The following is a 22,218-nucleotide window of genomic DNA, read 5'->3' on the forward strand; positions in this document are numbered from 1 at the left end:
GTTGCACCGCGGCCGGAGTTCCTTCTTCTAGCAGCGCCTTGCCGGCTCTCTGACTGCCCGGCATCGCGCTTGCTCGCTTTCGTGTGTCTGTGCTGATCGGGATGAAGAAGTCCCGCTCCTCTTCCTCTGATTGCTGACGGACTGCTATCCTCAGATGGCGAACGCCCTCCTTCGTCTTCCGTCCCTCAGTTTAGACCCAGCACGAGGCGGTGCAAAGGACCAAAGGCGCAGCGGTAACAGCAGAGCCTTGTTTCCACCTTTCGAGTTCCTTGTTTTCCTCGGTCCTCGTTCGGACTCTTGCCGAGTCTCGGATTAGCAGCGCCGCCTGGGGTCGAAAGCGGCCCGGAGAAACATTTGCAGCTTCCCTAGCGGCTGGCTGGCTGCCCCCTCGCCGGCAGCGCCTTCTGCTTCTCTTTTGCACCTCAGAGGCTACCAGCAGCTAAGCCGAGGGGCGGCCGGTGTCCACCGAGCTGAAGCCAAAGCGCTGCCGCGGCATGTCCGGCACGGGCAGAAGAATTAAGGAGCGGGGAAGCGTGACCTTCACCCAGCAGCAGCAGCAGGACGACGACGACGAGGAGGAGGAGGAAGGGACTTCCGAGGAAGAGCCCCCCCTGCCGCCGCCCTCACAGCAGCCCCGAGCACGTCGAGGGTGGAGGGGGGTCAATGGCGGGCTGGAGCCTTCCCAACACCAGGCAGTGAAAACCCAGCGGGAAACGTACGGCTGCTACCCGCCTTCGCCGGTGGTGGGCAATGTGTAAGCCTAAAGCCTGCCTGGGCTGCGGGGTGGGAGAGCGCCTGTCCTCGGAAGGAGAGCGATCCCGTAGTGGGCCTTGGGTTCCCCTTCCTCGCCTCAGACGACTGGGTAGACGGGTCGCCCTCTGTCCTCGGGAACCGGTCGTGGCCAGCTTTCAGGAGTTGTGGGCAGCCGTCGAATGACGTTCGCTAAAAGAGGGTGCGATTAGTCGGTCGAAAGCAGGTTTTAAAGCCAGGGAAAGAATAATGTTAGCCATTTCTAGGGAAGAAAGGTCCTTGTGCAGTTGGTGGGAGAAGAAATGCTTGGGAATTGTGTTGTAGGGAGTATATGGTGCGCAGGAATTCCGAAACCGTGATTTGTTGTTCTTCATGTAATTCAGTAACTGGGTATTGCTTACACTTATTTGGATTTTCGTCCCCTCTCTGTAGCCTTCTGATTCACTTCTGGCATCTAAGTTTGACTCCCACCTTTCCTGCACAGCTGGACTAGGTGTGTCTGTTCTAACAGTGCTCAGGTTCCTCCTTCGGATCCCCCATTGCTCCAAAATGAAGCTTCCTTCCATTTTTTTTTACAGCTGAGATGTGTCTCCCTTTCTCCAGCAGGATGGCTGTTTTTTAAGGCATGGTCTTAACAAATAACAGATACGTACAGTATAATTTATTCCCCCCCCCCCAATATATGTGGAAGAGAAACTTTGAGAGAAGTTTCCAAGTTTAGGTTCTAGTAATTAGAACTGGACTCCCCAGTGCCTTGATGCTGGTGTCCCATATCTTGCAAGGAAGGGAAAAAAGGCAATAACAATAGAAAAGAACAGGTGGGTCTGTTACCAACAAATCCCCAGAATATTTCTGGGGCAGTTTCAGTCATGTAGTGACTAACAAAGTAGTCAGCTAGAAATAGTGGACTATAGATTTTTAAAATATAAACTGTGGCATATAAATGTTTACAATCAAAAAGAGGTGGGGTTTTTTGCCTAGGGAGTTGGATTTAGCACACACCATTCCAGTCTATTGGTTTTGAATGTCAGTGTGGACTAAGCAGAGATCTACAGAAGGATCAGTACAGTCCCTTTATGGATTCTGGATAAAAGGTGGTGTGATTCAGAAGTCACATCACTCGAACACTCTTTTCATACTTCATACAAAGTCATGGTTTTTTTAACCATGAATTGTAATTGGATGGTATCAGACTAAGCCATAAAACAAACATGATGTGCTTTATATAACCAACTAAGCCCAAACCAAGCAACCACACTAAGCTTGACATAGTGCATGAATTCCATCACTGTATCAGGAAATATCAAAAGATACATCTTTAGGAAAGACGACTGAGAAATGGAACATGGAAGGAAGAGATACAGATCTCAGACTAGGATCATAGACTTGGAAGGGACCATTTTGGTAATTGGGTCATCTTATGTAGTTTCTTGTAAGGTACAATGTTACTGGTCACAGAATGTTTCCTGGATATGCCAGTCAAATTACATTGTGAAACTTTTTCACCTTTGTGGATTTTCTGGGTTTAAAAAGAAAAATGGAAGAAGTGGGAAGAGGGCACAGAAAGGTTAATGGAATACAGTGTTATTTGGGTTCATTGTAAAAATCCACAAATAAGAGAAGGTGATTGCACATTAAAATCCTTACCTAGAAGCACCAATAGCATAAAGATATCAAGGACAGAACAGTGAAAAATGAGAATCTAAAGAACTGCATGAGCAAAATGATGCCTAAACTGATGAGATCTTTTCTGATAATTCTTTGGAGCTGAAATGGAAGATTAGAAGAGGCTTCATAGTGGGATGGAAAATAAATTTCTGTTCTGCCACAGTTAAAGTGAAGCTAAGGAAATATATTGGGGTCTGAAATGATCAACATGAGCACAGATGCCAGGCTTAATTTGAGCTGGGGTTCACTGAAGCATGAGAAATAATAAGGGGAAGTTCCACAATAATTGAAAAAGGACAGTGCTTGTCCTGGTGCTGAGTAACCATAGGTAGTTCCCAAATATCTTAGAATACATTTGCGATAACTACTTTCTCTGTTCAGTTTGTCTCCATACCTTGAGCAGAAGACACAAGACCAAATTTAAATAATGTTGGGAAGTATTTCTGAAACTAGCTAGCTTGTTGCATTGGAACATAATCCAGCACCTTGGTCAGCATTTTCCAAAACCACTCTTCTCTAACGTGGGAACTTCTACATTGTAGCTCCCAAATTTGTAGCTCCCAAAATTCCCAACTGAAAATTCTGGGAGTTGCACTTAGCAGCATTGGAGGGCACAAGATTGCCCAAAGCAGCCCAATGCTCCTTCCTGTCCATTTTAAAAATGTTTTTTAAAAGCAACTCATTCTTGAGAACATTTGAGCGAGTTTCTGTAAGGTACCAGAATTTGGTAGCTGACCTGTTTACAATTGTTTTGTTTTTCAAATCTTCCTTTATGCTAAAAATAGTTAATATTCATAACCACTTTAAATCAATATAAAATCATCATCATAAAGAAATATATAAAGTGTCCAAGTGAGAAGGATTTTTTCCTCTTTTTCTCCAGGTTTGGTGTAGTTTATGGAATTGTGAGATGTTAATTCAGTCTAGCATGTTCTAATATTCTGCTGAATACATTTAATAGACATTGGGAACATTTATTTAATAGGAACAGATGAGTCAGGGGTGTTTTTCTCAAACCACTAGAATAGCTGCTGAGAAAGAAGCTCCAGTTCCTGTGTCAGTTTGAGCTTTTGGAGTTGGTGTAATCATTTTGCTATGTTTCCAGTTACAAAATAACTTACCTTTCCTTCAAACTTGCTTTGTATTTTTACATGGCAAGAGAAATTAATCAGCATTACAATGAAAGACAGAGAGATGCTGTACCCATGAGTGTAGATTTTAATTAGAAAGATTTTAACTACAGTATACAGTATAATTTTTTTTAAGTGGTAATCTTTGTATTGATTTTGCCAAGTTAAGGAATAGTACAAAACCTTGCCACTACTTCAGTTTTACTGTGGTATCAATGACACTAGTCTTCCCTTTTGATCACACAGTATTCATCTCAGCCACAGCCTATGAATGAAACAGCCTTAAGTTGTCATAGTGTACCCTTTCTGAAGTATTATTTTTTCTGTGAAGCAGACACAATCTCAGTAAAGATGCAAGGTTGGTAAAATATGTAATGCTTTACCATTTATTATGGAGGTAAGGTAGCTGCCTGTTGAAGGTGGAATTGGAGGCCTGTCTTGAGAGTGTTGGAGGTGAGGGCATTACCCTCCTCTCTGGTCAGTAGTCAGCCTTCATCACAGTAATTTCTCTCACACAGCATTTGTCTTCTCTGTTAGCACTTTGTTTCTTGAGTTCCTTTCATATTTTGCCTTGCCACTTTTGACACAAACTCCTGCCCAGGTTCCAACAAGATTTTGCTATTTCTGTTTGGGGAAGATGAGGGGGTGTGTTTGTTCCATTTAATACTACATTGAAATGTCAGTTTTAGCAGCCCCCTTCTTCCTCACTCCAGCATCCATTAAATAATGAGAGATGTTGAACAGGGCTTTTGTAGCCTATTAGTGTCTTTCCCTGTTTTTGTCAGTTTCAGTTACTTGCTTTCCCTGAAGTAGGAGAATGATTGCCCAGGGGCTAGTCAATTTTGGCTAATTCTACAGACCCTCTACTCCATCTACAAAAGCCAATGGTATTAGCAGTTTAATTATTTCAGTATTTGGCAATGGGATAGAATCTTCCACTTGAGCTGGAAAGAATTGGCAAATTATGTTTAAGTTACGTGACACGTAGCTCCATTTTCCAAGATAGAGAATACTCAGTGGTTGATCCCCAGCATCTGCTAAAGAGCATAGCTGTATCGTTCCTCCTAATGATAGGGCTGGTCTTACCCTCCACTCGCTGCATCTTCTACTATTTTTTGAAAATTCTAATGTACAAGTGAATTATGAGTTGGCACTTTTAGATCTGTGATAGGTACATTCATTTTTGTGCATACTATTCAGTGGTCATGCATTTACTTTGTATATATATGACCAGGCTCTCACCCACATTCACTGAAAGTCTGATGTGTCTGATTTCAGTCCAGTCTTCCACATTAGACAAGGAATCTATGCCTGCATGAGGGCCAGTTGCACACACTGCATCATGTGCAGAGTCAGATTACCCAGCCTCTTTCTGCTTGAGGGAAAAATAGTTTGTCCTTTTAAAGCATAGGCACAAGTTGCGAATGGAGGCTGAGAAGAGAATGGGGCCTTTATATGGAGGTGAATCCAGAACAATTGAGACATTACCATTAATTTGAGTGTTGTTTTTTAAGTCTAATTTATTGCCTCTGGTGATTACTGTCTGTATAGGTTCAGTCCTTGTATGCTTCATGTAAATTGGCACCTTTCTATATCCAAGCCGTTTCTGTTTTAGAAGAGATCAATAACGTCTTAAGGTCTTTTTAGAACCATACAATATCCTGTAAATTTTTCTATTGGTGGCTTGTTTTAGATGTGGCCTATATTTTGATTAGCTCTATATTTTTATCTCCCTTGCCATTGAATGTTTTACGTGTGAGTCCTTATAGCAAAAAAGAAATGTTTACATTTATTTCTTTTTAATAAAACCTGATTGTGTTTGTCAATTGTGAGATTGGCCTGTCTGCTCACAAAGGAGGAAAGGAAGGAGGAGCTGACCGGAGAAATCAACTCCACAGGAAGGCTAAAACTACTTTTACTGAGATTTGATATTGTATCAAAACCTTGCAAATCTGATTGTGCTCCCCTCCTCCACTTCCTCCTCCTCCTCCTCCTCCTCCAGTAAATTAGGGAAGTGTCTGCCTGAGCCACTTCCGAATGTTACATTATTTTGGATTTTAAAAATGTTTCAGATCCTTTTGCCTTGATAAAAGTTCTTGCATATTTCCATCAAGGGCATCTTCCTTACTCTCTACATATGCCTCAGTACAACAGGTCCAGGAAGAGAGAATTTATTTCCTTTTTGTCATTTTTCTTCCTTGCTGCCAGGAAGGCTCACAGGCTTTGAGTACCTTCTCTTTCATACAGCAAGGTCAGTAGTAGAATACCAAGTGACATGCTCTCCTGAAGATAGTAGTAGCAGCAGTAACTACTAAACCACTACATGAAGGCTGGAAGAGAAGCTAGGCCCAGAGGACTTCTGGGAAAAAGTTCTTGAGGTTGCCAACCTTTTGCCTATGGGCTTAGCTCTTCTGCTGCAGCTCATAACTATCATCTTAAAGAAAAGGAATAGCTGTAGAGGAAAATTAAGGCCACAATATGCATTTCTTAGTACCATCGACATCTACATGCTACAATAAACTGAAAGCTTTATTTGGCCTTTGCATTTTGTAATTTATTAAGTTTATAGAAGCAAATTGGAAATTCCAACTTATATCATTTGCTTTCTAATTCCAGTCCTTGTTTGTCCATGTTTCTTCCCTACAATGGCTTATTCACTCAGGCATTAGGTGGGTGGGGGAGGGATTATGATTCAGATGACTGTATGCTAGAACTTTATTTTTTCCCCTATTTCTGAAATAATACATTCTTTCTATGGGGTTATAATGGAATAGAATCTTGGAGATAGACTTTAATGTTTCCTCTGACACTATAAGTTCAAGAAAACAAATTCTTTGAAATTAGTTTTTTTAATGGCTTCATCGCTTCCTTTCACATTTTGCTATACATTCTTCAGAAATAACTAGATATTTGGATATTTTACTGTTCAGTGTACTATTTGATAATTTATAAAGTATGGTAGACACCATAATAATGGATAGAACTGCCTATCAACAGTGTATATGTGACATGGGTAGTTTCTACATTACAGGCACAGAAAATAAAAGGAGGAGATTTAACATTTTAATTTTAAAGAACTTTGTGCAGCAAGACAGCCAGATAGCTGTTGCTATTCATATTTGCAACACTTACCTCTCGAGATAATGGATTGCTTTAGTGCAAAGTAGATTCTATATAATTTGTCTCTGTAGAGAGGTTCTATGCTTTATAGACCACAGTGTGAGCTAACAGACACTCTTTGTCATTTGCCAAAGTGATTGCAGTTATGCAAAGCAATTACTTCTAAGATATACTGAAATTGTGTGCTGGATTCTAGCCTCTGAAGCGCTGTGGGATCCGCACTGCACTCAGCTCCCCAGCTACAGGAATCAAATAAGTCAGATCAACTAGGTCAGTTGTTCTTTTGAGATCTTGCATATCTATATTGATGCTTGACTTTTCTGTAACACTGTGTTTCTGATGTTAAGAGGTACTATATTATAACCATTTCTTCTATGACAGAGGGTCAAAAAAAGGAATGCGCAGCCAATTTAAGAATTAAGCATTATTGTAGTGATCTAGGATAGTGTAGAGGGACGCGGTGGCGCTGCGGGTTAAACCGCTGAGCTGCTGATCGGAAGATCGGTGGTTCGAAACCGCGCAGTGGGGTGAGCTCCCGTTGCTAGTCCCAGCTCCTGCTCACCTAGCAGTTCGAAAACATGCAAATGTGAGTAGATCAATAGGTACCTCTTCGGCGGGAAGGTAACGGCGTTCCGTGTTGACATGCTGGCCACATGACCACGGATGGGTCCTTACGGACAACGCCGGCTCCAAGGCTTAGAAACGGAGATGAGCACCGCCCCCTAGAGTCGGACACGACTGGACTTTACGTCAAGGGAAACCTTTACCTTTACTTAGGATAGTGTAGCAGCCCAAAGTACAACTGTCAATTGGAAGTTGCAGATTAAAATCTTGATCAGCTATGAGATCATAGACAAGCTACTCTTATCTAACTCTCTATAGTATTCTAAGAGAAAAGCAATTATTTAAAACCTAGTGCAATTGGCATATAAATTGCTTTAAATGTTCTGACCCATGATATGTACTGCAGTATCATCCATCATGAGAGTTTTAAAAAGAATTAGGAAAGCGAATGATTATAGTTTCTGTGTGTGTGTGTGTTTGAATTCTATGTTTTATAGAATTCCCCATGGCTGGCTGGGGAATTCTGGAATTGAAGTCCACACATCTTAAAGTTGCCAAGGTTGAGAAACACTGCTTTAATATGATTTATATGTAAAGGAGGACTAAAGTTTCCTTCAAATACAGCTGAACTCCTAGTGACATGTCTGTGTAGTTTTTGTGGCAACAGTACAAAAATAATTGGACATTGTCCTCCTCCTCCTCTCTTCCTCCTCCTCTCCCAGAGGTATAGTCTGGTCTTTAATCCTGATGATTTCCCATCCAAGTACTAATTTCAGGCTTATATTTTGTACTTCAGTTTGTTGAAGGCTGTTTACTGGAATGCATTTCCTGCACTCTGTCTCATACTGATAAGTTCTGCTATAACAACAGATGTGATAGTATCCTAGTTTGCTTCTCAACCAATCTAATAGGATGTGCTGATCTAGTGAGAAGTTAGAGATTATGGGATTCTAGGTGAACATGCATTAGTTGTTTGTTTCATAGTCTGATGTGTACTGTTATAAAATTATGTACCCCAAATCCTTTTATAAATTAGAGTCAAATATACAGTAGATTTATGTTATCTTTACTATTTTGCATTACTCTGTGAATGGTTCCTTACAGAGCAAGTTATTTCTTCCTGAACTGCATTTTAGAGGCATTCTGTTCATCTCTTTCCATCCAAAGCAAAATGTCCCTCCCTACTGGCAGTTCTCACAACTTAGAAACCTTTTCATGATCATTGCATTCTTCTTCCTCAGCATTTTCCCAAATGATGAAAAACAGTTTTTTCATTTGAGATTTCATCATTTCTGGCATTATTATTACATCAGGAAATTCTGCCACACTTCTGCAGCTCATGGGATGATAGGCTTTTCTTGGAAGGGATTTCTTGCCATACCTCTTGCCTCTCTGCACCTCTACATAGCTTCAGATTTTCATCTTTGTATTAAACAGCATTTACAGTCAATTTTCTCTCCCCTCTTTTGCAGAAGCTTAGACTTGTTCCTGAAAATTCCCGTATCTTGGTGTTTGTCATGAGTTGTTTATAACTTTGCTTTTTTCAGTCTCATTTTCCTCTCTCCCCACCTCAGCTTTAAAAGGCTTTTGAATGTGTTGCTATATCATAATGAAGCTATTACATCCAGGGTTTTTCATCTGAATTTTTTACCATTAGTCTTCTCTCAACATCTCCTCTTGCCCTCTCAGAAGGATTTTTGCTTTGCAAGTTACAAGGCAAATGTAAAGAAACCCCAGTCAAGGGTTGGAGAAGAGAGATGACACTAGCAAGTTTTTTTTTTCTATCAATGTTAACTGACAGTGCAGCAGGTTCCAAAGGTGAGCTCAGCAGTTGGAGTTCTTGGTGAACTGGAGGGCTTTTTCTGCCAATCCTAGATTTTCAAATATATAAAAATGCCCATAATTATGATGCTCTGAATTTCAGCACACATCTGAAAAAAATAACAAGAACTTGGAACTGTTCCAAATTCATTTAACATTGTATTCTTAAAGCTTGAGAAATCGATGGCTGCAGTTTGGAAAGCCTCTTAGGTTGCAGCTCATGTGCTTAGAAACATGTACTACATGCTAATGAAGCTAGTATGGCAAAAGGTAATACTAAAAGCAGTAGCAATTAAATGGTGATTAAAATCCTGGTGATTGTGTTTATGGTGATATTCGTACAAGCATAGAAGAGCGATCATGGCAACGTTGGGTTATAAATGACTGGCATTGCATAGGAAGTGATTTCCCAGTAAAAAGAATTCTACAATCCATCTTGTACCTTCCACTGTAGGAAATCCTAAAGCTGGCTCAAATCCCAGTAAGATTTCCATTGCCAGCATTATGTTAATATTGTTAATTTATTTAAAAGGCTCCTAGTCTACTTTTTAGCCAAGCCAGGCTCAGTGTTGACGGCTCCTTATAAATGATTAATATCCTAATATGATGAGACCTTTAACTAATTTCCAGAATTACATTTCTTTACATTATCAAAGCATGTATTTAACATCAATAAATGCCTTTGGAGGATTTGCTGCACTTTTTAGTGTCTGGTCTCACTGAAAATTACCAGGTTTTCTTTGAGAAGGAACCAGATGGAGAACTGACACATATTTACCTTTTTATCTTGCTCATAAATTTCATATGGTGGAAAAACTGATGTGATAGTCTGATATAATGATAAAAAAATGAATAAACCCATTGACTCATATCAAACGCTGTCTCATCCAACATCATGTTTCCAATAGTGGATGACAAGATGCCTGTGGGAAGACCTTGAGGACAATAGTTTTTTCCAGCCTTTGTTTACTACTGATGGGTAGTCAGAGGCAAATTGCATATAATTCACAATGGTTGAGTCTTACTGTAAGTTTAAGGGTTATTTAAATTAAGGGTTATATCTCACAGCTGTATTCAATGAGATAATATTAATCCAAGGCGGTTTTTTAAAGGGTGGTAGAAGAAGTATCTTCAGCAAAGGATCGTTACCTTGTCATGGTGCTGGAGCTTGAGCACCTCAATGACGCCATGAGCTAAACCGTGAAGGGCAACCCAAGACAGGAAGGTCATGACAGAGAGGTCAGACTAAATGCGATCCCTGGGGAAGGTAATGGCAACCCACCCCAGTATTCTTGCTGTGAAAACTAAATGGATCAGTACAACCAGAGATATGTCAGTATACCATCGGAAGATGAGACCCCTAGGTCGGAAGATGGTCAAAATGCTACTGGGGAGGAACAGAGGATGAGTTCAACTAGCCCCAGACGTGATGACGCAGCTAGCTCAAAGCCGAAAGGACGGCTAGCGGCCGACGGTGCTGGTGGTGAACGGCGAATCCGATGTTCTAAGGATCAACACACCATTGGAACCTGGAATGTAAGATCTATGAGCCAGGGCAAATTGGATGTGGTTATTGGTGAGATGTCAAGATTAAAGATAGACATTTTGGGCATCAGTGAACTGAAATGGACTGGAATGGGCCACTTCACATCAAATGACCACCAGATCTACTACTGTGGACAAGAGGACCACAGAAGAAATGGAGTAGCCATCATAATTAATAGTAAAGTGGCTAAAGCAGTGCTCGGATACAATAACAAACACCCTCTTCCAGCAACCTAAGAGACGGCTTTATACATGGACTTCCCAGATGGACAACACCGAAATCAGACTGACTACATCCTTTGCAGCCAAAGGTGGCAGACATCTATACAGTCGGTAAAAACAAGACCTGGGGCTGACTGTAGTTCCGATCACGAACTTCTTATTGCACAATTTAGGATCAGACTAAAGAGATTAGGAAGACCCACAGATCAACTAGATATGAGCTCACTAATATTCCTAAGGAATATGCAGTGGAGGTGAAGAATAGATTTAAGGGACTGGACTTAGTAGATAAGGTCCCAGAAGAACTATGGACAGAAGTTCGCAACATTGTTCAAGAGGCAGCAACAAAATACATCCCAAAGAAAGAGAAAACCAAGAAGGCAAAATGGCTGTCTGCTGAGACACTAGAAGTAGCCCAAGAAAGGAGGAAAGCAAAAGGCAACAGTGATAGGGGGAGATATGCCCATTTAAATGCAAAATTCCAGAGGTTAGCCAGAAGCGATAAGGAATTATTTTTAAACAAGCAATGTGCGGAAGTGGAAGAAGACAATAGAATAGGAAGGACAAGAGACATCTTCCAGAAAATTAGAAACATTGGAGGTAAATTCCAGGCAAAAATGGGCATGATCAAAAACAAAGATGGCAAGGACCTAACAGAAGAAGAAGAGATCAAGAAAAGGTGGCAAGAATATACGGAAGACCTGTATAGGAAGGATAACAATATCGGGGATAGCTTTGACGGTGTGGTCAGTGAGCTAGAGCCAGACATCCTGAAGAGTGAGGTTGAATGGGCCTTAAGAAGCATTGCTAATAACAAGGCAGCAGGAGACGACGGCATCCCAGCTGAACTGTTCAAAATCTTGCAAGATGATGCCGTCAAGGTAATGCATGCTATATGCCAGCAAATTTGGAAAACACAAGAATGGCCATCAGATTGGAAAAAATCAACTTATATCCCCATACCAAAAAAGGGAAACACTAAAGAATGTTCAAACTATCGAACAGTGGCACTCATCTCACATGCCAGTAAGGTAATGCTCAAGATCCTGCAACATAGACTTCAGCAGTTCATGGAGCGAGAATTGCCAGATATACAAGCTGGGTTTAGAAAAGGCAGAGGAACTAGGGACCAAATTGCCAATATCCGCTGGATAATGGAAAAAGCCAGGGAGTTTCAGAAAAACATCTCTTTCTGTTTTATTGACTATTCTAAAGCCTTTGACTGTGTGGGCCATAACAAATTGTGGCAAGTTCTTAGTGGTATGGGGATACCAAGTCATCTTGTCTGCCTCCTGAAGAATCTGTAGAACGACCAAGTAGCAACAGTAAGAACAGACCACGGAACAACGGACTGGTTTAAGATTGGGAAAGGAGTACGGCAGGGCTGTATACTCTCACCCTACCTATTCAACTTGTACGCAGAACACATCATGCGACATGCTGGGCTTGAGGAATCCAAGGCTGGAGTTAAAATCGCTGGAAGAAACATTAACAATCTCAGATATGCAGATGATACCACTTTGATGGCTGAAAGCGAAGAGGAACTGAGGAGCCTTATGATGAAGGTGAAAGAAGAAAGTGCAAAAGCTGGCTTGCAGCTAAACCTCAAAAAAACCAAGATTATGGCAACCAGCTTGATTGATAACTGGCTGTCATGACCCCGTTGCAAGGCACAAAGAGCCTCACAACGTGGATCATGATCATTAAGAAAAAGAGGAAGGAGATAATTAAATCAGCACTTGAATCAAGCACCTAAAGCACCCACACCCATGGAATCATATGCAGCTGAATAGAAGGACTTCAGATAAGCAGCGATAAGCCGCACCTGGTGCCCTGGAGGACACACCTGAACCAAGAGGACAAGGACAGCAACCGGGAAAACGCCCCCACAGCCATCAAGAAACCCATCAAGGGGAATGGGGACAATGAAGGGTGGAGGAGCACGGGACCCTGCAAGAGGGTATATACAGGGCACCTCAACACCACACCCCCATTCCCGTTTTTCTCTCTGTCAGTACCGTTTCAATAAACCGGAAATCCTTAATCCCTATTAAGTGAGTCCGTGTCTTATTCGGAGCGAGGCTGACCCTGACATAAAAACGGGAATCCACGAAAAAAAATTTTACCTAGCACCAATCCAACCAGCTTGTGAGGGACCCAGCTAGGTATGGAGAACCACGGAGCATGGCAACGCAACCACTCGGCACCCGGTGGAGAAACTCCGCTCCCCTCTGGAGGGATGTGCCTGAGGTCCCGGCAGCGCAACGCCCAGGTAAGTATGGGATCCAGCTCGGAGGAAGAGGAGTGGGGGGGGGAACACCCAGGCATCCCGTGGCCAGCGGGCCGCGGTGCGCGAGATGGGGGGATCCTCTCTAGGTTCGCCCGAGACCCCGGCAGGACCGAAGGACGGACCGTCATCCACGATGACCGGAGGCGGGAGCAAGTGGAGAGCCGAGTGCACCAGCAGGAGTCAGCCAACGGCAGCGAGGCTGGACGCGCTGGAGGAGGGGGTGCAAGCGATACGGCTGCTGCTCCAGCAGTTGACGGCGGCGCAGGAACCCCACGGCGGCAGCATCATGGAGGCGCACCCAGACGAGAGACGGCGGGATGACCTCACGGGCGGCGGTGGCTACGGCGGGGCCCGGTCCCAGGAACCCACCCGATGACTGGAGGTGCACCCGGACGAGAGACGGGGCAACGACCCAGTGGACGGTGGCAGCTATGGCGGAGCCCAGTTCCAAGAGGCCACCAGATGGACAACATCCCACCCTCCCACCCTGTCGATGAGATGACCTACTTGCGAGGAGACCCAGCGAGAGACGACACCGACACCGCCAGATGCTTGGAGCCGATTCGACCCGCACCAGCCCCCACGCAGCACGCTGCATGGCCCAGATGTGACCTGGAGCCAGGCCAGAATGGCAGCCAAGGACTTTGGCATAAAGTTTGACGGGGACCCCTCAAAACTCTCCTTTTCCTTGACAAATGTGAGATACTACCTCGAAGAATGGGGTCCCTGTTTCAGGACTGAAAGGGGCAAAGTCAATGCCCTCGCCATAAAACTAAAAGGACAGGCCACTGATTGGTATGTCCAATTGTGCCAATCAGGCACCCAGGCGCTGCAGGACAGCACAGAATTCCTTCGAGCACTGGAACTGCACTTCAGGGACCCCCTGGAGCAAGAAAGAGCAAAAAGGACTCTGAAAACGCTACGGCAAGGACAGCGCTCCGTGGCAGAGTATGCCATGGAGTTCCAAGCCCTTGTCCTGATTACCAGGAAACACACTGAGACTATGACTTGGTCTCTAATATTTATTAGTAGTACTTAACAAGAATCCTAACAAACTGAGGAAGCATGGGAAAAACCCACCTATATAAACCCCAAGGGTTAAGGTGGTCCCGATCTGTGTCTCTTTGAATGGCTGAACAGTTCCTCAGTGCTACGCATGCGCTTGACAGTCTGGGTGGGAGCCCCCTGCTCGCCATCCTTACTCATGACAGCCCTAGCCGGAAAAGTGGAAGTCTGGTCTCAATCGACCCTGATTGAGAAGTTCAAAGAAGGACTTAACTTGAATGTGCTCTGGTGGGCACTCTGTCGCAACAACCCCAACTCCCTGACCGAGTGGATCCGGCTGGCAGGGGAAGCAGAGGACGCCCACGACACGTTCCGCCAAGCCCAGAGGGAAGCACAGCAGGTGGAGGCAGTGAGACCATCATGGACAGCTGCAAGGCTGGGGAAGGCAAGATCCCAACCATGGAAAGAGGAACGGGACCAGCAATTCACAAAGGGGCAGTGCTTCACGTGCGGCAAGGATGACCATAAGGCAGCAGCCTGCCCCAAACAGACACCCAGAGAGAACACGTGGAGGGCACCAGCTGCACCAAACCCAGCGCCAAGAAAGCGACCAGCAGCGAGGGGGGGGGGGAACGAGCCAGACAGTTCCCCTACAGCTCAGAGGAGGAGGGAAGCAATCCCAACGAGCCGACGGGAAACGCCAGCCACCTGGCCTAATGGGCGCCAAAGGACAGGTGGAAAAGTGCAACAGGCGCACCGACAGAGGGGTGAGTGAAAAATGCCCCACCCTCTATGTCCGTGTCACCCTCACCCATGGGGAAAAGACTGAAAAGGTCTGGGCACTGATTGACTCTGGCTGCTCAAAAAGCTTAATGCACCCAGACCTGGTAGCCGTGCTTAACCTCCGCTGCTATCCACTTCAGCACCATTTGGTGTTTACTCAGCTGGATGGATCAACAGCGGGAGGGGGCCCGGTCACCCAATACACCGGCGAAACTGCGCTACGGCTCGGCAGCCACGAGGAAAAATTGGCTTTCATTGTGGCACCGGTGGGGCAACCCCTACTGATACTAGGGATCCCATGGCTCATGCAGCAAAACCCAGTCATCAACTGGAAAACCAGAGAGATCAAGTTTGCTGACGGGCGCTACCAAGCACCCACAGGGGACAGGGTCCCACGGGCAGCAATGGGAAGAGCAACGACGACCTCGGACCACAGAGAGACGACGTTGCCGGACGGCCTGCCACCAAACTACGTGGACTTTGCAGACGTCTTCTGAGAGAAGGAAGCGGACAGACTCCCCCCTCACAGAAAAACAGACTGCTCCATCAAACTGGTCCCGGGGGTGCCTCTACCCAAACCCAAAATATACGCCATGACCCCGAGGGAGCTGGCAGCGTTAAGGGACTTTATAGATAAGAACTTGGCGAGGGGTTTTATCGAGCCTGCAAACTCCCCAGTAGGAGCGCCGGTCCTCTTTCGCGAGAAAAAGGACGGGTCACTGCGGCTCTGCACAGATTACCGGGGCCTGAATGCAGCATCTGTATCCAATAAAAGCCCACTGCCCCTAATAAAGGACATATTGTCCCACCTGGCAAAGGGCAAGGTATTCTCTAAACTAGACCTAAGGGAAGCCTATTATCGCATAAGGATATGGGAGGGGGATGAGTGGAAAATGGCCTTCAACTGCCCATTGGGGTCGTTTCAATACAAGGTGCTACCTTTTGGACTGGCAGGGGCACCGGGTGTATTTATGCAATTAATCAACGAGGTCCTGCGTGACCACCTTTTTAAGTGGGTGCTGGTTTACCTCGATGATGTGCTAATATACACTGAAACAGAGCGTGAGCACAAACGGTTTTTAAGGGAAGTGCTCAAGAAACTTCGCAAGGCAGAGCTGTTTGCCAAGCTCTCCAAGTGCGAGTTTCACAAACAAATTGACTATTTAGGGTACAGAATTTTGGAAAAAGGGATCGAAATGGACCCGAGCAAGGTCCAAGCAATACTGGCGTGGGAGCGCCTACGCACGAGGAGTCAACTTCAAAGTTTCCTCGGTTTTACGAATTTTTACCAGGGGTTCATCCCGGGGCTGGCAGAGATTGTACTGCCCCTGACCAACCTCCTAAAGACCAAGCGCTTGGGGGACACTCGCAAATTGAGAAACCCGGGGGCGGTGCTAAACTGGACAGCTGACTGCCAAACGGCGTTTGAGAGACTAAAAAACCTGTTCACAGCTGAGCCAGTATTACAACACCCCAACCCCACCAAGCCTTTCGTGGTGCAGGTAGACGCTTCCGACTTCTCCATCGGAGCTCTCCTACTCCAAAGGGACTCTGACAACCAGCTGAAACCCTGCGCGTACCTCTCCCACAAATTCTCCGAAATGGAGCGGAGATGGCACGTATGGGAAAAGGAGGCGTTTGCAGTGAAAGCAGCTCTGGAAACGTGGAGGCACCTGCTGGAAGGGGCAGCCTGCCCCTTCGAGGTCTGGACAGACCACAAGAACCTGGAGGCTCTCAGCACGCCTAAACGCCTCAGCCCGAAGCAGGTGCGCTGGGCACAGTTCTTCAGCCGGTTCAATTTCATGCTGAAATTTATACCGGGCAGGAAGAACTTCCTGGCAGATGCCCTCTCCCGACGGCCACAGGATGACACACAAGCCTCAGACATCGTGGGGACGGTATGGACCAACAAACAACTGGACTGCCCAGCTGTCACGCGCAGCCAGACGAGGAATCAGCGCACGCCAGCACGAACGCAAGAAAATGAACGGAGCCGCCGTTCAATTTCACCCAACTGGCAACAAAGACTCACACAAGCACTACAAACAGATACATGGTTACAAAACAACCGACACCTTGTATCTATCAAGGACAGCCTAGCCTGGAAAGAGAAAGTCTTGTACGTACCAGAGTCACTGCGGGGGGAAGTTTTAAACCGATCACACAATGACAAAACGGCGGGACATTTTGGGTTCGTAAAAACCCTACATCTAACGAGAGGGCAATTTTGGTGGCCAACCCTGAGAAAAGACATTAAAGATTACGTAGCCACCTGCCCCACATGTGCCACCTCCAAACGGAAGGGGGGGAAACCTCAAGGGCTGCTGCAGCCAGTAGCCAGCCCCTCTCGCCCCTGGGAAGAAATTTCCATGGACTTTATTGTAGACCTCCCACCCAGCCAAAGGAAAACAGTCATCTGGGTGGTAAAAGACTACTTTTCAAAACAGGCACACTTTATCCCTTGCACGACCATCCCCACCGCACAACAACTGGCACGCCTGTTCCTGACACACATATACAGGCTCCACGGCGCCCCCTGTCGTTTGGTCACCAATAGGGGCACACAGTTCACGTCAAAATTTTGGAGGGAATTTTTAAAACTCATTGGCACCAAACAGGCACTGTCCACTGCATGGCATCCACACACAGACGGATCTACGGAGATCCTAAACTCAACCCTGGAACAGTTCCTGAGGGCATTCATAAATTACCAACAGGACAACTGGGTGGACCTGCTACCCTTTGCAGAAGTAGCCTACAACAATGCAGTGCACCAGTGCACTGGCCACACCCCATTTAAGGTGGTCTACGGAAGGGACTTTGTGCCAATACCAGAACTACCTCAACCTGATGCCCCACCCTGCTCACCAGACGACTGGGCGGCACAACTGGCAACAACCTGGCCAATCATCCAAACGGCCCTAGCAGACGCACAAACCACGTACAAGAAATATGCGGACAATCACAGGGCGGAGGCACCGAACAACAAATTGGGAGATAGGGTCTACCTCTCCACTAAGTTCATAAAAACCTCACAACCCTCGAAGAAACTGGCACCGAAATTCATCGGACCTTTCAAATCACAGAAGTAATCCGGTGACATTCAAACTGGGACTGCCACACAGTCTACGACGGATCCATCTGGTATTCCACTGTGCCTTGCTGAAACCAACAAGTCCATCCAAATGGCATGCGGAAGACCCCCCCCCAAATGATAGATAAACAACAGCATTTTGAGGTACAGGAGATACTGGACTCAAGAAGGCAAAGGGGTACTCTACAATACCTCGTTAAATGGAAGCATTTCCCACACCCAGAGTGGGTCCAGGCACAACACGTCTTAGCAAAACAACTGACTAGACGTTTCCACGAGGCATACCCAGAGAAACCAGCACCCTAAAGACATCTTCAGGGGGCAGCATGTCATGACCCCGTTGCAAGGCACAAAGAGCCTCACAACGTGGATCATGATCATTAAGAAAAAGAGGAGATAATTAAATCAGCGCTTGAATCAAGCACCCAAAGCACCCACACCCATGGAATCATATGCAGCTGAATAGAAGGACTTCAGATAAGCAGCGATAAGCCGCACCTGGTGCCCTGGAGGACACACCTGAACCAAGAGGACAAGGACAGCAACCGGGAAAACGCCCCCACAGCCATCAAGAAACCCATCAAGGGGAATGGGGACAATGAAGGGTGGAGGAGCACGGGACCCCACAAGAGGGTATATACAGGGCACCTCAACACCGCACCCCCATTCCCGTTTTTCTCTCTGTCAGTACCGTTTCAATAAACCGGAAATCCTTAATCCCTATTAAGTGAGTCCGTGTCTTATTCGGAGTGAGGCTGACCCTGACACTGGCAAATGGAGAAAATGTAGAAGCAGTGAAAGACTTTGTATTTCTAGGTGCGAAGATTACTGCAGATGCTGACTGCAGTCAGGAAATCAGAAGACGCTTAATCCTTGGGAGAAGAGCAATGACAAATCTCGATAAAATAGTTAAGAGCAGAGACATCACACTGACAACAAAGGCCCGCATAGTTAAAGCAATGGTGTTCCCCGTAGTAACATATGGCTGCGAGAGCTGGACCATAAGGAAGGCTGAGAGAAGGAAGATCGATGCTTTTGAACTGTCGTGTTGGAGGAAAATTCTGAGTGCCTTGGACTGCAAGAAGATCAAACCAGTCCATCCTCCAGGAAATAAAGCCAGACTGCTCACTTGAGGGAATGGTATTAAAGGCAAAACTGAAATACTTTGGCCACATCATGAGAAGACAGGACACCCTGGAGAAGATGTTGATGCTAGGGAGAGTGGAAGGCAAAAGGAAGAGGGGCCAACCAAGGGCAAGATGGATGGATGATATTCTAGAGGTGACGGACTCGTCCCTGGGGGAGCTGGGCATGTTGATGACTGACAGGAAGCTCTGGCGTGGGCTGGTCCATGAAGTCACGAAGAGTCGGAAGCGACTAAACGAATAAACAACAACAAGAAGTATCCTAGTCCAGTGCCCACCAGAAGTGTGGGACTACAGCATCAGCCTGTAGAATCAATAATTTCTCATGATAGAAATTAAAATCCAACACATCTGGAGGGCACCAAGTTTCAGAAACCTGCTCTAATGTTTAATTGCAACAATTGAGAGCAGATACATTTAATTAAATATTGTAGCACTATTGTTCTATTAAATGTGTTTGGCATCTATTTATCAGTAATAAATGGTTTCAGTATTGCACTCAAACTATTCAAAATCACCAACAGACTCTCACAGGGCTTTCATGGATATCTGATTTAATAATGAACAATATGCAGGATCACAAGCAAAGCTGAGAATAGTGAAAGCGCGGGATGTCTCCCAATAAAACCCCAAGCAACTCCCAGTCCGTCCCCCTAAAGTCAGCACAATTCCACGCCCACAGATGCCCCTAACGGTTCCTGCCAGTCTGCGGGAAACGTCCTTGACAGGGCAAGATAACCCAAACATGCATTCCTCATTCTTTACTCCTCGCATCGCAGCCTGGTACAAGGAACAGGAGCAGCCCCCTCCCGTACAATAACTCATGTCAGCCCCATGGCATGGGAACCAGTTACATGTTTTCCAGGAACATTGGAACAGTAACCATGACAATGGTAAAATAATAAAATTCCATTAGGTCGTCTTTGAGACAGAGCGAAATTATATAGTTTTAACATTTAAAATACTCATGTACTTAAAAAAAAAAACTCCATACATGTAAACATTTATAAACTTAGTACAATATTTCTTTTATGCCATGTAATTTTGTACCTTGGGTTAGATTGGTGTGTGTATGTTTTCCTTATCAAAAGTAGAATATTATGATCATATTCCTTAATATGAAAAAAGCACTTTTCTCTAGCAAGTCAACATTTGTTGGAATGAGGGAAGCAGTGAAATAAACTGGAGGATATAAATAGAAAAAATGTGCATCTGGGATGAGCAGCCCATGGCCTGCATATGGCTGCTGTAGTTCTTATCTCTTTCTTTTATTTTTTGGCCCCAGATCCCCTTGATGTTATACTGCCAAAATGCACTGGGAAACTGCCAAATTAGAGAGGTACAGTTTTTGCCAGTTTCCAGGAAAATAAAATAAATGTGGGTGAACATGCTACAATGTGTCAGAACAAAAGAAAACTCAAGCAGAAGTGTTACCTCAGAAGGTGCTAAAATATGAGCCCTTCCTAGTTGCTACCGCAGACCCTTTCTATTTTTCAGGGCTTCCCAAGGCAGAATAAATTTTTCAGATGTTTTTAATGTGCAATAACACTTGTTTGAGGAACCATGCAGAAAGATACATGACTGCAGAGTGGAAGCACTCCTGGCTTGATATATAAAATTTCACACCATCATAAAAAAAGGATTGATGCTAGATAATTGCTATTTATATCCAACAGACTTACAGTTCCTGTTTCCATAAGTTAATTTTATTTAAAGAAAACTTTCAGTAAAGGTTATACATGTGTGATTTGTATGTAGGTCTCTTTCAACTGGAAATCATTAAAAGGAAGAGTTTACTGTGGTCAGTTTAGAACTAGGTCTGAATTAAAAAAAAAAAAAAACAATCCACAAGTAAAGAAGGAATACCCAACAGATTTACTACTCAGGGAGCAAGCATCATGTAGTGTTATCTGTCAGTAAATTAAATGATTCCCTCTGATGAAAAGCTTTTCCACACTTGAAACAGGCTGGCGTAACTTCTATCACATTTTTTTGTGCATTTTGTGATGATTCTACTACATTTTAAATTGGGGTAAATGGGAATAATTTTGCTGTGAAACGTTCTGTTCATGATTCTCATGACAAAATATTTTAAGTTTTTATGTATGGCCATCCCAAGAGAAATTGCTGGTGGACCATCACTTCTGTAATGCAAAAAAGACTGAGACTAGGCAGAGATGTTTCTTCAACCTCTACTATGTAGCAGCTTGCCCCCTGAAGTGGAACTTTCCCTGACTTTCTGGAAGATGGTGAAGCTGGATTTCTTCCAGAAGTCTTGTAGTTAGTTTAATTAAGAAGAAGCTGTTTTTTGATTATTTGGAATTTTGCTATAGTTAATTTAATTTGTAGGGATGTTCTTTGTTCTTACTGCTTATTTTTAACCTAGACATTTTAAATGTTATCTGCATGAGTGCTTTAGGCTGAAGTGACTTGTATATTGTTGAGAATCTTTTGATTGCAGCAGTATGAAAATTGAATGTCCTGCTTTGTAATCTGTTAATTTTGTTTGACGATGTATGACAGTTTTTGAATTATATTTTCATGTTTTCACTTCAGAAGGATAGAAAGGCCTCAGACAGATACAATTTTTAAAGTTTTTTTTTAAATTTCAGTTGGAAAGTTAAATGAAATTATGCATAACTTGGCAGGATGATGCTCATTGTAACAGGTTTTAGGGCAGCATATTGGTGCAGTCGTCACTGCAACAATATTTCATGAATATAAAAGTGTCAAATTAAGTTGGTTGACTTGGAATTAGGGTTCATATTTGTTATAGTGCATTTTCTCTAGAAATAGTATCTTGAGTTCTCATTTATTTCCTAGTTGGCATGATATGGACAAAAATAGGTCGGCTTGCAAGGGAAGCTCTAGACTAGATATCCTGCCTAATGGTTAGGGTAAAACTGGGCTTTGGTTGTACTGCTACCTAAAATGTACAAAAGTGATCGTCTTTACCATTAGCAGGGAATGGTGCATGTGACACCAGTATAACTAATGCTGGTAACCCAGTCTACAGCCTAATCTATCTGACTAAAAAGTATTATGTGAAAGTCTCTGTTGACTAAAGCTGTGATGGGCTAT

General features: G+C 44.4%; 1 protein-coding gene across 1 annotated transcript in view; it reads left to right on the forward strand.

Moving 5' to 3' along the window:
- The first annotated feature begins 461 nt into the window (after nucleotides 1-461).
- TRPC3 (transient receptor potential cation channel subfamily C member 3) overlaps nucleotides 462-22,218 on the forward strand; it is a 69,104-nt gene continuing 47,347 nt past the window's right edge. Inside the window, exon 1 of the mRNA XM_063309722.1 lies at nucleotides 462-754. Coding sequence (XP_063165792.1) covers nucleotides 495-754 — 260 coding nt within the window. The 5' untranslated portion in view covers nucleotides 462-494. The remainder of the gene's footprint in view (nucleotides 755-22,218) is intronic.

This window comes from Candoia aspera, chromosome 8, assembly GCF_035149785.1.
Source record: "Candoia aspera isolate rCanAsp1 chromosome 8, rCanAsp1.hap2, whole genome shotgun sequence".
In the NCBI taxonomy this organism is placed as follows: domain Eukaryota; kingdom Metazoa; phylum Chordata; class Lepidosauria; order Squamata; family Boidae; genus Candoia; species Candoia aspera.